At 35.9% G+C, this 14549-nt stretch overlaps 2 protein-coding genes and 1 pseudogene across 5 annotated transcripts; 1 reads left to right on the forward strand and 2 right to left on the reverse strand.

Moving 5' to 3' along the window:
• Positions 1-315: 315 nt before the first annotated feature.
• LOC114276560 (protein NODULATION SIGNALING PATHWAY 2-like) lies at positions 316-1269 on the forward strand. The gene has a single exon (XM_028218343.2). It carries the CDS (start codon positions 316-318, stop codon positions 1267-1269), a length of 954 nt encoding a protein of 317 aa, XP_028074144.2.
• A 2477-nt stretch (positions 1270-3746) lies between these two features.
• LOC114276585 (importin subunit beta-1-like) lies at positions 3747-6923 on the reverse strand (annotated as a pseudogene). Its single transcript, XR_014343920.1, has 2 exons — positions 4366-6923; positions 3747-4243 (listed from the first exon to the last, which is right to left on the reverse strand). The product of XR_014343920.1 is annotated as an importin subunit beta-1-like (transcript).
• Positions 6924-7464: 541 nt separating this feature from the next.
• Positions 7465-13735, reverse strand: LOC114313420 (kinetochore protein SPC24 homolog). 3 transcript variants are annotated; one of them, XM_082893942.1, is made up of 7 exons: positions 13558-13735; positions 10385-10494; positions 10065-10287; positions 8671-8813; positions 8476-8576; positions 7869-7942; positions 7465-7753 (listed from the first exon to the last, which is right to left on the reverse strand). In XM_082893942.1, the coding sequence occupies exons 3-7, from the start codon at positions 10240-10242 to the stop codon at positions 7647-7649; spliced, it is 603 nt and encodes a 200-aa protein (XP_082750068.1). In that variant the 5' UTR covers positions 10243-10287; positions 10385-10494; positions 13558-13735; the 3' UTR covers positions 7465-7646. The 3 variants fall into 3 exon arrangements, with proteins under 3 accessions (XP_082750068.1, XP_082750067.1, XP_082750069.1); XM_082893941.1 differs by having other exon boundaries at positions 10065-10297; XM_082893943.1 differs by lacking the exon at positions 10385-10494 and having other exon boundaries at positions 10065-10297; positions 13558-13706.
• Positions 13736-14549: the final 814 nt, after the last annotated feature.

A 14549-nucleotide genomic window follows, 5' to 3' on the forward strand; every position in this document is an offset into this window, starting at 1 on the left:
CCATTTTTATTCAATGAATTTGGAGATTTTGGATTGGCTATGGATGTTGACATGGATGACTACAACCTCGACTTCTGTCCTCCTTTCATCACAACCGAGGACTACTCCCTTGATAAATCTAAAATCTCAACCTTTCCAAGTCCAACCACTTTACTTGACAAGTTTTCAGACCCTCAAGTTCATGTCAAAGATTCAGATACCCGGTAGCCAGAAGACGATTTTTCGATAGCTGTGGAGGATTTTGGTATTGAGGTTTTGTCAAAGTCGCCGGAGAAAAGTGAGGAGAGTTTGCAACTAACTTTACCTACTGAAAACATGGAAATCAACAATGTAATTCATCTAATCAAAGCTTATAGAGAAGCCATTGATGAAGGGCAGATAGAGCTTTCCGAAGTGATCGTGAAGCGTATAAGCGAGAAAGTGAGTCCGGTTGGGGGAGTCATGGATCGGCTTTTGTATTACTTGTTCCAATCCTTCGACAAGCAAGCTGATTACCTTAGGCAAGAGTCAGACAATAACTTCCTTGCAGCTTTCATGACATTCTACCAAATATTCCCATATGGGAAGTTTGCTCATTTCGCAGCCAACCGAGCAATCCTCCAAGCCATGCCTCATGATGTGGAGCTCATACACATCATTGACTTTGACATGGGGGAAGGGATTCAATGGCCTTCAATGATCGAAGCCATTGGATGGCAACAAAGGAAGGAGATCAGACTTAGACTAACATCAGGAAAATGGAGCGAGGGAGATTCTGACTGTTCCCCCTCACCCTGGAGGTTCACAGAGACAAGGAGATGGTTGTGTGATCATGCCCAAGCTTTTTGCGTAAAGTTGACTGTGGATACCATGGAACTTCATGATTGGGTTAATGAGATGAAGACAATGAAGAGAAATGGAAGGAGAAGAGAGTGGTTGGTTTTTAATTGCATGCTAAGGCTTACCCACATGGGCAGGGTGAGAAGTAGGAGAGATCTATCAAAATTTTTAAGGGTGGCTAAGGAATTGCTAGCTTACGTTACAAATTGTAATTTTGATAGAAAATCTCTTAGTACACAGAATCCGATTATAGAATTAGATGTGGGTTCCATTTCATGTGAAAATATTATGTTCAGTTTTATGATCAGATCTTGTGCACGTAGAAGAACTGATTTTGATAACATGGGTATTATAGCTTTTGGTGATGGAGATGTTTGGGTGAATCCAAAAATTTCCTCTAGTTTTGGTTCATTCTTGGATGGGCATTTGGTACATTACAAGCTTTATTAGAATCCATAGAATGGGCTTTTCCAAATCATCTTGGAGAAGCAAGGACTGCCTTGGAATGTCTCTTTGTGGCTCCTTTGATATCTTCTCTTGCATGGATTCATAAATGGGATGAGATGGGCTGTTGTGATCTTCAATTAGGGTTTGGGTTAGAGGGTTGTCAAGTGAGCAAAGAGAGCTTAATGGAAGCCATGGAAATGGTGAGAGAAGGGAAGAGTCTATATGGGGTGAGGATTGAAGGTGAGAATAACAATATCATGGTCTTGGAATGGAGAGGAATCCCATTAGTGAGATTTTCTTGTTGGAGAAATCAATGAAAGAAAGAAAAATAAGAAATAGTGTCAGTGCATTAGACTCCTATTACCACAAAGCCTGTCTTCGTGAGTTCAGTCCGTGATGCTTAAGGCCAATTCCATTGATATGTACTGTAAATCACATGTTTTGTATTATTTATTCATTATGTGAATATTATGCTAATTCAATTGAAATGTATTGTAAATCATATGTTATGTATTATCCATTATGTGAAATTAAGAAAATAAAAAAAGAGAGTTGGACTCTCATTATTGTATGATTTTGAAGGATTAGATGTATGTAACCTTCGTTTACTTTTCTGTGATTGGAATACTTCGTAGTCATTCAAAATTTATTCATTATGTGAATATTGTACAATGATTACATCATCAAAAGGCTATGAAAGACTCATTATAAACCGTTGAATAATGTAATACATAGGATTGCTGTCTTTTTTATTCGACAAAGTTGGATCCACCTCAAACTATCGAAATGTAGCTAACTTGCACAATATCTATAGCAGTTGACCTAGTTAGCTAGCTGTGCCTTGATCCATCTGTTATCGTTTTCTTGTTTTATGTTGTTGTTTTTGTTTTTGTTTTTGTTTTTGAGAATGAAATGTCTGTTATGGTTTAATATTCAAATGTTTTTGCTTCAGGCTTCACAGTATTGATGTTACATAACTAATCTGAACATGAGAATTATTTTAGAGGAAGAAAATTCACATTACTATTTATATTGTATATAAGTTGAGCCAATTCAGCAGCAAGTTTTTCAAAATTGGCTTGAAACTTAAATGAATATCAAAAAATGCTTAAATTGAATTATTTATCTTATAATCATATCTCAAATGCGCTTTTAAAGAGTCAAATTTGATTAATTTGATTCATTTTGCTGTCTTAACCATTTGTTCAAGACTCGTGGAGTAACCAGATATCATGGTTGAAAACTTAAGTAACTTCAGATTAATGTGTTTAGATCTTAAATTTGCTATTAAAATAAAAAATAAAAAAAGGTCTTTATCTTTTCTTTACCCTCTACAAGTCCAAAATCCAAGCACAAAATAACATAAATAGAAGTCATAGCACTAGAAAAAAAATTTGAACAGAGGAATGCCATTTATGATGGAATATTTTGCAGAGTACATGGAAGAAAATTAAAGAGTTTCTTAGGAAGTCTTAAATACATACTTGTAACATAAACACACTCTAAAGGTTTGTTTGATTAGACGAACTTATAGCATAGGATTGAAATTATTAATTCATATGACACATTCCAATGTTTGGTTGCAATTTAATGTTACTCGGATTTACTAAATGGATATTTCACCGAACAATAATGCTACAACTAAAAATACAACACAAACATATAATTGGAATTATATATTCCCATATACATTGCAAAATAAATGTGGACATGAGAAAATTATTTATCCCGCTAATCCAGCTCAATAACTAATCTAAAACTAATCTCATGGATTGTTAATCTCCTCACTATGAATCCTACTAATCAAACAAAGACCTAAAAATTGTAAATATATAAATTCCTAGAAATACTCATGACTGAATGCTCCCTATGACATCGTACATTCTCAATCAATCCAACAATGTTCTATATATGTCATTTAGGTGCAAGAAAGCAACTTAATTATCAAGAGAGTATAAATCTCAGATCAACTACAAAAACCAGACGCACAAAGAGTGCACATACATGCACACACACCAGACAATATAGCAAAAGATCAGAATAGAAGGCTTTATAAACCACCCATTCAACAGGTCCCTACAAAGTTTTTCTGATCTCAGTGAGAGGAGTACCACCAAACTAAGGGATTGTTTGGAGTGTCCTAAATAAGTGCACTTTTTGTCTTTTTAGACTAAAAAGTTGAGGTTGAAAATATAAATGTTTGGATTACTTTTTGACTTTTTATAGAAAAATGTGTATTAAAAAATTATATAAATTAATGTATAAGGAAAAATTAGTATTGGGAGTTGTGCAGCCGTAATTGTTGACTTTTGGTGAATAATGATAACTTTTTAACTTTTTAAGTAACTTTTTGACTTTTTGGAGACTTCCCAAACTTGGCCTAAGTAGTCATGTAGAAATTTCACATCATCATAATAATAATGAATCAACCAACAAGAATTGACAAAAAGCATATATTAAAACAAGGATGAAGACAAAAATTGACGAACCAAACCACTGATCAGTGGATGCATAGAACTTAACAAAGTTAGTAAGAATATGAGGCCACCTTCTCCATGGTAATGGCTTCAAATTCAATGCTGACTTTCTAGCAAGAAAGTTTCTGACTCTCATACAAAGCAGATAATAAAACATTTTCCCAATTTCAGAAACTTTTATGAGCAAAATACAACAGACACAACGTTCGTGACCCTAAAAGACTTGACCTTTACCAACCAAAGAGCAAGAAAAAACAGTTTCATGAACAAAAAACGGCACTTCAGAAATAACAAACTTTTACCACACAGAAAAAACACGTCCAATCATCCCTTGCATCCACGTTGCAGTCTCCTTGAGCTGTTCATCGTCGGATTGAAGACACTCGACCAAAAACTCGGTACAGAATGAACAGTCCTTTAACAGTATCTTCACATTTGAACCGAGTGCATCTGCAAGATCACATAACACTGCAACTGCTGCCTTTGTCACACTCTCCTCCCTACAAAAGCCACCAGGATAACAGCTATTAGGAATAAAGTGTGGTAAATAAACACATCCAAGCAGTATTTTAGAAAGAGACTTGGGAAGCGGATTGAAGAAAATGAAAGTAATCAGCAATACCTTTGTCTTTCTCTACAAACTAATTCTATGAACTGCAAAAGATGTGCAGCATGTGGCACCATTAAGTCAGGCTTAGAAGTCTTAAATCCCTGAAGAATTCCAGAATAAGCTTCAAAGATGCTGCGCCTGAGCTGGTTGCCATATTCTACCATCTCTTCGTCACTGTTGTCCATCCGGGCACAGATCTCAGCAGCTCCCTGGATCATTGGTGTTGCATAAAGAATATATTTCTCGAAGTGTTCACCAATCGCTAGAGCATATCCCCAAAACAGGAGAATATGGGGGGTTTGACAGACCGGTGTAGCTCACTGCTAGATAGATCCTTGAGAAGGTGTGTCATGATCCCATCACAGAATGGTAAGATCTTCTCATCCAAAGCACGACAAATATCTCCAACCACCCCAACTGAGATGGCACAAACTTGGTATTCCTCAAAATTCTGCAAACCCATCTCCAAATATTTATAGAACTCTGACATATACTTTCCAAACTCTGGTCCAGTGGCATAAGCTAATGCACCAATAGCAAGCATAGCTTCTTCATGCACCATAGAGCTACGGCAAGCGAAAACCTTGAGAAACAATACCATAATTTGATCAGAAGCCTGCAGTATTACAGCTTTAGTCTCGTCAGTGCTGCTAAGTTTCTGGATAATAACTTGGAGGACACCACAAAGAAGAGCTTGCAAATCTCCTTGCTTTTCCCTATCATCAGACGATACAATCTGACGCTCAACAGTCTGCCCCAACTTATTCATGATGACAGGGAGTAGTTGTGTTATGATGTGAGATGTTTCAGTAAGATTTGAACACCTAACCACCTCATTCAAGGTTTCATATGCAGCAGACCTGAGCTTGGAATCACCACCGTCCGTTCGCCCAGCAGTAGCAATAAGACAAGTTATAATGTCTGGAAGGTATGGTGTAAGAAGAGATGAGCTAGCACCAGCATCCTCATAACCCTGAGCAAGGTAGTAAATGGCACCACAAACCTTCTCAGCTACATGTGGAGCATCTTTAATACTCTCCAACAAAACCCCCAAAACCCGCTGGAGATTTGCAGTGGAGATCACAGAGAATCCAGTAGATGGAGTATGCAATAACTCCAAAACACGGCTAAGAGTCCAAGCAGTTGTGTCCTTCACATGGCTGTTCTCATCCTTCATTGCATTAAGCAGAAAATCCAATCCTGCATGGACCATTGGAGCGAGCTTCTCAACACTTGGCCCTTCTAGAATTGAGCCAAATGCATATGTAGCAGCCTCACGCGATCGTCAATCTGTCTTCAATATATTAGCCTCTACAAAAGGCATAACAAGGGGCACAATAGCATAACCAACGGTCCTAGCAACAAGACCTAGACACGTCCCACCAGCCATGGATACATTCCAAATGCCATCATCTTGGTCCTGATCCTCTTTCTGCTTCAGCAAAGTCTCCAGCAACATAGGAACTAAATAAGGCAGAGCCTTCTCAATGAAGCGGGAATGCAGAGAGCCAAGAATCACCACTCTCAGCAGTCTCATACTCTTGAAATTCTATCTCTTCATCACATATGGAGCTCCAGAACTCGATTGCTTGAAGTGCAAGTCTCTTCATCTCCTTTAACTGCATTTGATGTAAGCTCAAAGATAGTTTGCATGTAAAGCTCGAGCACCTCATAGTATGTTGATGCAATTGAAACAAGACATTCAAAAGCAACTTGTCTAATCTTAGCGTCTTTAGCAACGGCCGTCTCACAGATAACCTTCATAATGTAATTCCGCCACATCTCATTCTCAAAGTTGCTCTGTGCAAAATCAAGAGCATTATAGAGAGCCCTAGTTGCTGCGAGGCGGACTTCAGGGCTGTGCTGTGCAACATTCATCCCTTGGACCACAGCAGTGAGGACAGAGTTGACTTCATCTTGCACAAGATCCTGGTGAGATATCTCCTCACAAATATATCCAAGCGTTTCCAAGGTTGCTTGTTTCAATGAAGCAGGCCTATCTTGCTGACTCATATTGACAAGCAACGATCCAACTAGCTCAGGCCACTCCTTTCGGGGAATTTCAATTGCAGCAATTTTAGCAATTACTTGGGAAGAAGTGTGCCTTGCTTCAGGAGCTGAAGATCCAAGAGTGTTCAAGAGCAAGTCTTTGATTTTGGATTTAACAGAAATATCAATTGTCACCCACTGTTGAACAAGATGTTCCTTCCTAGAAGCATCTTTAGCATCTAATGAATTTTTAAGCAGGACACCTGCCAATCTACGGGATTCAATGGGTTTGTCATTGTTTGAGAGCTCAACTGACAAAGACAGGAAAAAAGATGGTAGGTTTTGCTCTTGGAACTGCCTGAGGTTACCCTCTGCCTCAGTCCGGACCTTAGCATCGGCTGATTGAGCGGACAAAAGAAATTGGGGGATCTCCAAAGCCATTTTTTCCTACATTACATTACCAAAATTTTGCAGCCTACGTCTGCAGAGCATACAAAGGCTCTAGCAGACCTAGTGCTTGCAGATCACTTTCAGTTGAGATCAACTCATCCAACAATGAAAATTCTGTTGCTCAAGTTAGCTATACAAGCGAGGTTAAAAACTTGACATCAATGGCACCAGCACAGAAAAAACCAGAATCACCAACAGCTTCATCGACAAAGCAGATGAAGATGAACATGGAAATTCTGTATAATTCGTAGCACCTGTGACTCAGTCCAGCATCAATCCATTACCATACATATATAATTGACAGGCTAATATAATAATGTGTACAAATGGGCAAACCATGTTTCTAAAAAGTGCATGAATTAGGTGAAAATCCCAAATGATGAAATCTAGGTTAAGGAACATATGTTGTTAGATTTTAAACTTTCTCAAGAAAATTCAAAATCCTTGCAAGCTTTGCAAGCATTTACATTAGTTGGAAACAGACAACTACTTCTAAATCTACGCAGCAACAATCTATGCACAATTGATTTAGAAATGAGTTTGAATGATTCAATATAGCGATCGACTAATCTGCTGCGATTAAAATGTTTTCAACTTGTCTCAATTCAAGAACTGCAATATTTTCTTCCAAGTAATATCACGAAAAGAGATTAAATGGAGCAAACAGCCAAATAACTCGCGTCAACACTAACAGACTTGGAATTAAGTCAACAAAAATTACAAATTGACAAGATTAAAGATTCAAAATGCTAAAAAAGTTTTGAGTTTCAACATAACTATAAGACAACCGATATAAATATACTCATAAACTGGATTCCATATTGCCTTGGAAATGGAAGAACGTTCGAATTTTATCACAAGCTTATCATGTTCCAAATGTTGTTGCATGTATCAAATGCAATTGCTTCTGAAGGGTCAAATTCAAACTTCTCAACCGCCTTTCCGTCTCTTTTCACGATATCTGTTATTGGTCAGGTTTAAGGAAAACCCAATTCTGCAAAATACTAAACTAGCCTCTACTAGAAATAAAATTGACATCACGGAAGGAAAAGAGTAAAAAGAACAAGTAAGGATACACCCTGATATTTTGGAATTTTCATGCAAGTTTGGAATTATATTTGTGACAGAAGCATACATTGAAAGCTTCATCCTACAAGACACAAGAAAATTGTTTAATCTGATGCATCCAAAAATGTAGATAAAGAAGGAAAGAATAGAAATCAAATCACAGTTGCAAAAGAAGGCTAAGAAAGAATGGTAACATATTATTTCCTCACAAGTCAAAGGGTTGACTCTATTTAAATACAGATTTGAGAGAATAAAGTACGAGGTAAATACATTTCGCGCGGTTCCAACCTTCCAAATCAAAAGTAGTTGATAAGATCTTTTTAGTTGAATATATGAACCCAATTACACATAAAAATACGATATATATACGAAGTTACTGATGCTGAAGGACCCTAGCCAACAAAAGGGCAAAATTTGAAACATTGAAGTAACCCTCCCCCGCTACTTTAAAACTCCAAGCATGAGTTCACAAGCAATTTTTTTCTTCTAATAAATGTGATGAATTCATGACCACACAAAACTTTAAATGAGCATTGTAAGACATGACAACCATACTAGAATGAGCAACACAAAGCGAGAATCCTTAAATGATTGTAACAGGTTTTCTGGACTTACTGTGCCCTCATCTCATCTTGCTCAAGCTTTCTCAGAATCTCCCTTCTTTCTTCAACAGAAGCCCTTTGATTTTCTAGATCACTAATTTCATTGGTAATAACTGTGTTGACAGAATTTACAAACAAATCACCAATTAATACCATTGATTTGAAACCAAGAATAAAAAATATACAACTGAAATTGACCAAATACTTATCTAAGTTCCTCCTGGAGCAAACGTTCTCTCTGAAATTCCTCTTCCAACTCTTGTTGAAGCAAATCCATTTCTGCATCTGAAGCAGCTTCGGATCTTGCCTCATCTGATTTTTTCTTGCTCACATCTATCCTTTTCTGATAATCTGATGCATGTAATAACTTGTCAGTGATATAACATGCAGATCTATATTGACACTAAATAGCGTGTTTGCAAAGAAAATTGAGAATAAGCCTTCCTGAAGTATTTTTCTAGCAGTTGCACTTAAAGAATGGTATTCATTTTAAACAAGATGCAATTGAAAAACAATGATGGACTAAAAGAACTACAATGGCAAATATCCCAGTCTCCTCAATGGAGTGACGGCCTGTCATTTGGACTAGGGTTTGATAATTGTGGGTGGTTAGTAGATGAATAGTGTAACATCCCATCCCAGAGGGAAAATTAATTACTAATAATTTTGTTGGGTACACATTGAAAATTGTAAGAAAATGGGAATTTGTCTTTGGTTTACATTATAATTTTTAAAATGTGTGGAAATGAAAAATATAATTATGCAAGTTATGCAAACGAGAATCTTAGAACGCGCACATCAAGCAAAAAACTAACAACTGCTAAACCACACTTCAATTTGCTATTGCCAATACGGTACATATATTTGTGATGTCTCTAACACTCTGTTTGGATCATGAGGGGAGGCGAGAAAAGAAACGATTGGAGTTTGTCACTTGGGTGAGAAAAGAAAAGAAACGATTATGATTTCTCACCATTATGTTTGGATGAATAAAAGATAATAGAATGGGGTTTCTCCCCTATGTTGTTTGGATAGGGTAAGTAAGAGAAAGGAAAAGAAAGTGTTTTATTTTATTTTATTAAAATAACGTTCCATATTAATAAGTTGTGTTTTTTCATATGAGTAGTTTTGGTATTTTAAACAAATTTCATTAAATTCAATTCTTTTCTCACAAATCTCACCACTTTTGGTGAGAAACAAAACACAAGATTGGTGAGAGTCCATTTCTCACCTTCCTCAACCATCCATATAGTGAAGTCTCACCATTTCTTTTCTTTTCTCACTAAACCCCTCCATCAAAATAGAGTAAATGAATCCCAAAATTTTAGTTAGATATTCCATCTCTTAGTACGTACGTACATACATACATACTGGGGGGAATTTCATTTCAGTGCAACTTAAAAAAAAAAAGAAAAAATTACATATTCAAGACGAACTTTACAAGATTAAAAGAAAATTTTATGTAGTTTTCCATGTATCTGAAATTATTTTTTGAACTTTCCACTTAACTGCTATTTCCCTTACATAAAAACAGCAATTTTTAACAAAATAAATTGAAAAGAAAGAAGGGGTGTTGAGAACAAACAGGGAAAAAAACTGGACCTTGAAGCAAGCTGAGAACATCATTGTAATCAGCGTCGCATTGAGATTGAAGAGCCTTTGATTGTTCCAAATGTTGGGTCAAGTTGTTAACATCCTTCTCATCTCTGAGAACCCCAACGAAGTCGTCACTGACCGCAATTACAGTCGTCACATCAATCTTTCTCGACAAATCTCCCATTTTTTTTTTTTGTTGGGTTTGAGATGAATCTACTCGGATCTTCCTCTGAAGCAATCTAGGGTTTAAAAAATAAAAAAAATAAAAAAATAAAAAAAAGAGTAGATTTACAGTGATGCGAAACTAAAATGATCCATGTAATTACCTTCTGATGATGTTGGTTGGTATGGGATTCACAGATTTGTTGTTTACTATATGTCTATTATGCCATCCAATTTGTCTGTGCTTTCAAGTTTCGACAAGAGGAGGAAAGTGCTAATGGAAAAGAGGGAAAGTTCAAATTATACAAAGTGAGAACAAATAAAAAAAGTCACCTCTTTTATTTATTATTCATGGTAAGAAATCATAAACTGAAATTTTTATTTTGTTTTGGAGTAAATTAATTTCACTAACCCTTTTTATATTTTGTCATTTTTTTATTATAACTTTTACTCCTTTTTTTTTCCTTCTCATTCTTTTGGCTCTTTATATTTTAATTTTTGGACAAGCTTCAGTTTAACCCTTATGATTTAGGCCATATGCGGATTACTCCTGACTTTCGAATATCACCACATAACCCCCTGTGGTTGATAGACTAATGTGCACCGTTAACACCGTGTATGGAAGACGTAAAAAGACCAATTTGCCCTTGTATATATATATATATATATATATCTCTAAGCTTGCTAACCATTTTCACTTCCAACAGTCATGCATCTGAGAAGAGAAAAGTGAAGAGAACTAAGGTTGTTCGATCGAACGATTCAACAAATTAAGGTTGTTCGATTGAACAAATTAGGATTTCAATCAAAAAATAGTGTATTGATTTGAGAAAGTAGGGCTTCGATTGTTCGCTTGTCACTAATTTGAAGATTTATGAAGCAAACAAAGACCAAAGTTCACGAAAAATAAGTTGTACGGTATTTTTTCGATCATTGCTTTTTATTTTGTATTTCATTTAGTTCGATTTGCTGTATGTTTTGTATATTAGGGTTTGTGTGCCTTCCTTTTTCGCACCATTAGTGGTTAACTTTTTGTCATGGACACTATGTTCGATGCAGTTGGTCATATCCTGTTGGTATGGTGGTTTTGTATATATGAAATTGTTCATATACTGTGGTCCCCTATGGTTATTTGTTTATTTATAGTGAATGATGTCAGTGTATTACTTTGTTCGTTTATTGTCATTGTATTTTGTGTGGGGTATGCACTGAAAAGGTGAAGTTTATCCCTAATCCTCAGTGTATTACTTTGTTTGTTTCCTTCTTCAATTAACTATTAACTTTATGCCTGAAGAATAGGTTTTTTAATTCTATTACTTTATACTTTGTATTGTATGATTGTAGGCATTTAATCCTCAGTGTATACTGTAGGCGTTTGTATTGAATGACTTTATGCTTTTATATTCATTCTTTTCCTGTTTTGTGTGATCTGTTTGAGGATTAGGGATTATTTATTATTTTAGTTTATGTTGGTTACATGCATGACTATATCTTTGTTTAGGGTTTAGGGTTGTAGGTTGTGGTTCCAAAATGTATTGATGAAATTCTTTTCTACTTTAGGAGTGAATGCTGAAAATGTCAGACAAATTCATAACTGTTCAAATGCACCATGGGGCCATTTTATAAGGGTGGTAGGGTGAATGAAATAATTAACTGTGACCTTGACAAAATGTCCATGTTTGAGTTAAGAAACCTTTATTATGACCTGGTTGATAGAAAATGAGCAAACATAGATATATACTATACATGGCCTGATTATAGTTTAGATGTTGGGTTGAAAACAATTTACAGTGATGCTGATGTGATGAAAATGCTTAAGGCTTATAAAGGTTTGGATTATGTAGTAGTATGTAGAGAATGGTGTAGATCCTATTATGGTTTTGTCATCCAATGGTGAGTTGTTGTCAGATCCCAATGGTGCAGAACAGGGTGGTAATGCCATAGGTGGTGGTGACACAGAACAGGGTGGTGACACAGAACAGGGTGATAATGCCATATGTGGTGGTGACACAAACATTATTGATATAAACTTGCCTGATATTGACATCATAGTTGATGACACTGGGAATGACTCAGATGATAGTCAAACAAGAAGGGCGGGTAGTAAGAAATCAAGTCAAAATCAAGCTAGGGAGAATTAAATAGGAAGGGAGCATGAGGGTAATGATACACAACATGAGAAGGGGTTGCAACATACTATTGACACTGAGTCTGTAGAAGGTAATGAGGCTGATAAGAGTGACAATGCACATAGTGAGACTAAATTTTTGGCTGATGAAGAGAGAATTGATAGTGATGATTCCAAGGACTTGGACTATATTAGTTAGTGAAGAATATAATGATACTGAAACTTCTGAAGATAGTGTAGAGGAAAGTAATAACCAAAGTTGGTTGTATGAAGACCTGGAGGGTCCAAATGATGACATTTTTTATGAAATCTCACACAGAATAACTGAAGGACCACCACCTAAAGTCAATCTACCAAATGATGTTGCTTAGTATTCAGATGTTGATGATGATGATGATGATGAATTGATTAGTCTGAAAGGATCATCAGATGAGAGAGATGACGCTTGATACCCAGAATACAAAGAAGGGACAATGAAGGATCCCAAACTTGTAGTTGGAATGAAATTTCTCAGCCCGCAAGTTTCAGAGAGTATTTGAGGGAGTTTAATGTGGTGCATGGTTATGATATAAGGTACATCAGAAATGAGAGTGCTAGGATCACTGTTGTCTGTAGGCATGTGTGTAGTTCCAGCCTCTAGCTTAGGGATGCCAATTTCCAGGAAATATGAACAGTGCAACCTTTCCTTCTCACGGTACGTGAATTGTTCAACAAAACTGCTCATTAGTACCAATCACAATAATAAGCTACATTTTTTCAACAGCACGGCTATGTTTCATCTCACGATTTGGATTCTATTGGAAATAATAAAGGTATGCTTTTCAAAACCATCATACCCACTTCAATAAAACAGTTGAAGAAAAATGGCAATTCAAAATTCCAAGTAGTTGTTTCCAGAAAAGACAAAAGTTTTCCTTCTAAAAAGACAAATTTCAGCTGCCCAAAACAAAGCAAAAAGGAACAGTAAAAGACCCCCAAACTTCAAATTCCAAACTACCCATCAAATAACAAATACATAAAGAGTCCCAAAAACATCCAAGAAAATGTTTCAGTAATTATTTTCCATCCAAACAAACAGCCCAGACTTCTTATATAAAAAAAGAAACACAAACAAGAGGCAGCAAAAAGCAGATACAATGACAAATACAAACAGAGCATAACCATAAACCCTCAAAACGACAACCAGATTGAGAGACAGTAGAAGTATACCTTATTTGACCGCAACAGCTAACCACAGGAGCTAGGGTTTCTCTGTCCCTCCCCTCTTTCTCTCTCTCTCTCTCTGTGCTTGATCAATCGAGAGTGAGAGACAACGAGGCTATCGAATCGAATATGTAGATACATATAAATGATGTGTAACAGGATGTGTGTGTAAATTAAATAAATAAGAATAAAATAAAATAATAATAAAATTAATATTATAATGTGTACTTAGTTTAAGTGGTATGAGTATTCATGGTCATGGGTTCAAATCTTGCCCATCTTTTTTTTAAAAAAAACTTCAGGACATCATATTATGTGTTCACTTTATAATAGTATAGATAGATAGATAGATAGATATATGTATTTCGAATGCTTGGAAGAAGCGCGAGAGAGATGTCGATGAGTGAAAACACAACGGGCAGGCAAGAGATGTCTGCCCGAGATCGCCGACCCTTGAAAAACCCTAATTTTTTTTTTTTTTGTTTTTTTGAAATGAGTCGCACGTGTGAAGACTGTGGGCCGGTGTACGAAATCGTGTTATCTGTTTGGACTGCTCAATGGGCTTGGTCAGGTCTGGTGTAAGTTACTCTTAATGGGCCATGAATGGCCTACAGCTTACAGGCTATAGCCCTCGGGAGAAGGGCCACTGTTTCACTGGGACCAACATTGAATTTTTATGGGAAAATTTTAACAAAAATATTTTGTAAATTTTAATTCTTAATGCTTATAAATTTTACCTCTGGCATTTTGGGAAGTAGGAAAAAAAATCAATTTATTGACTTATTTGACTCATATTTTTTTTTTGGCACATTTTTTGAAAAAAAATTTAAAAAAAATAAATAAATTGAGTTTGTTTGATAATCATCTCGTTTTCAGTTTTCAGTTTTCAATTTATATTTACAAAAATTTTTAAAATTGTCATAAAAACTTGTTTGATAATTTTTTTGGTTTATAAATGGTTATCTTAATTTATAAATTTGAGAAAAAAACGTAAACTC

Source organism: Camellia sinensis, chromosome 11 (genome assembly GCF_055761805.1).
Source record: "Camellia sinensis isolate YWXY chromosome 11, ASM5576180v1, whole genome shotgun sequence".
Lineage (NCBI taxonomy): Eukaryota > Viridiplantae > Streptophyta > Magnoliopsida > Ericales > Theaceae > Camellia > Camellia sinensis.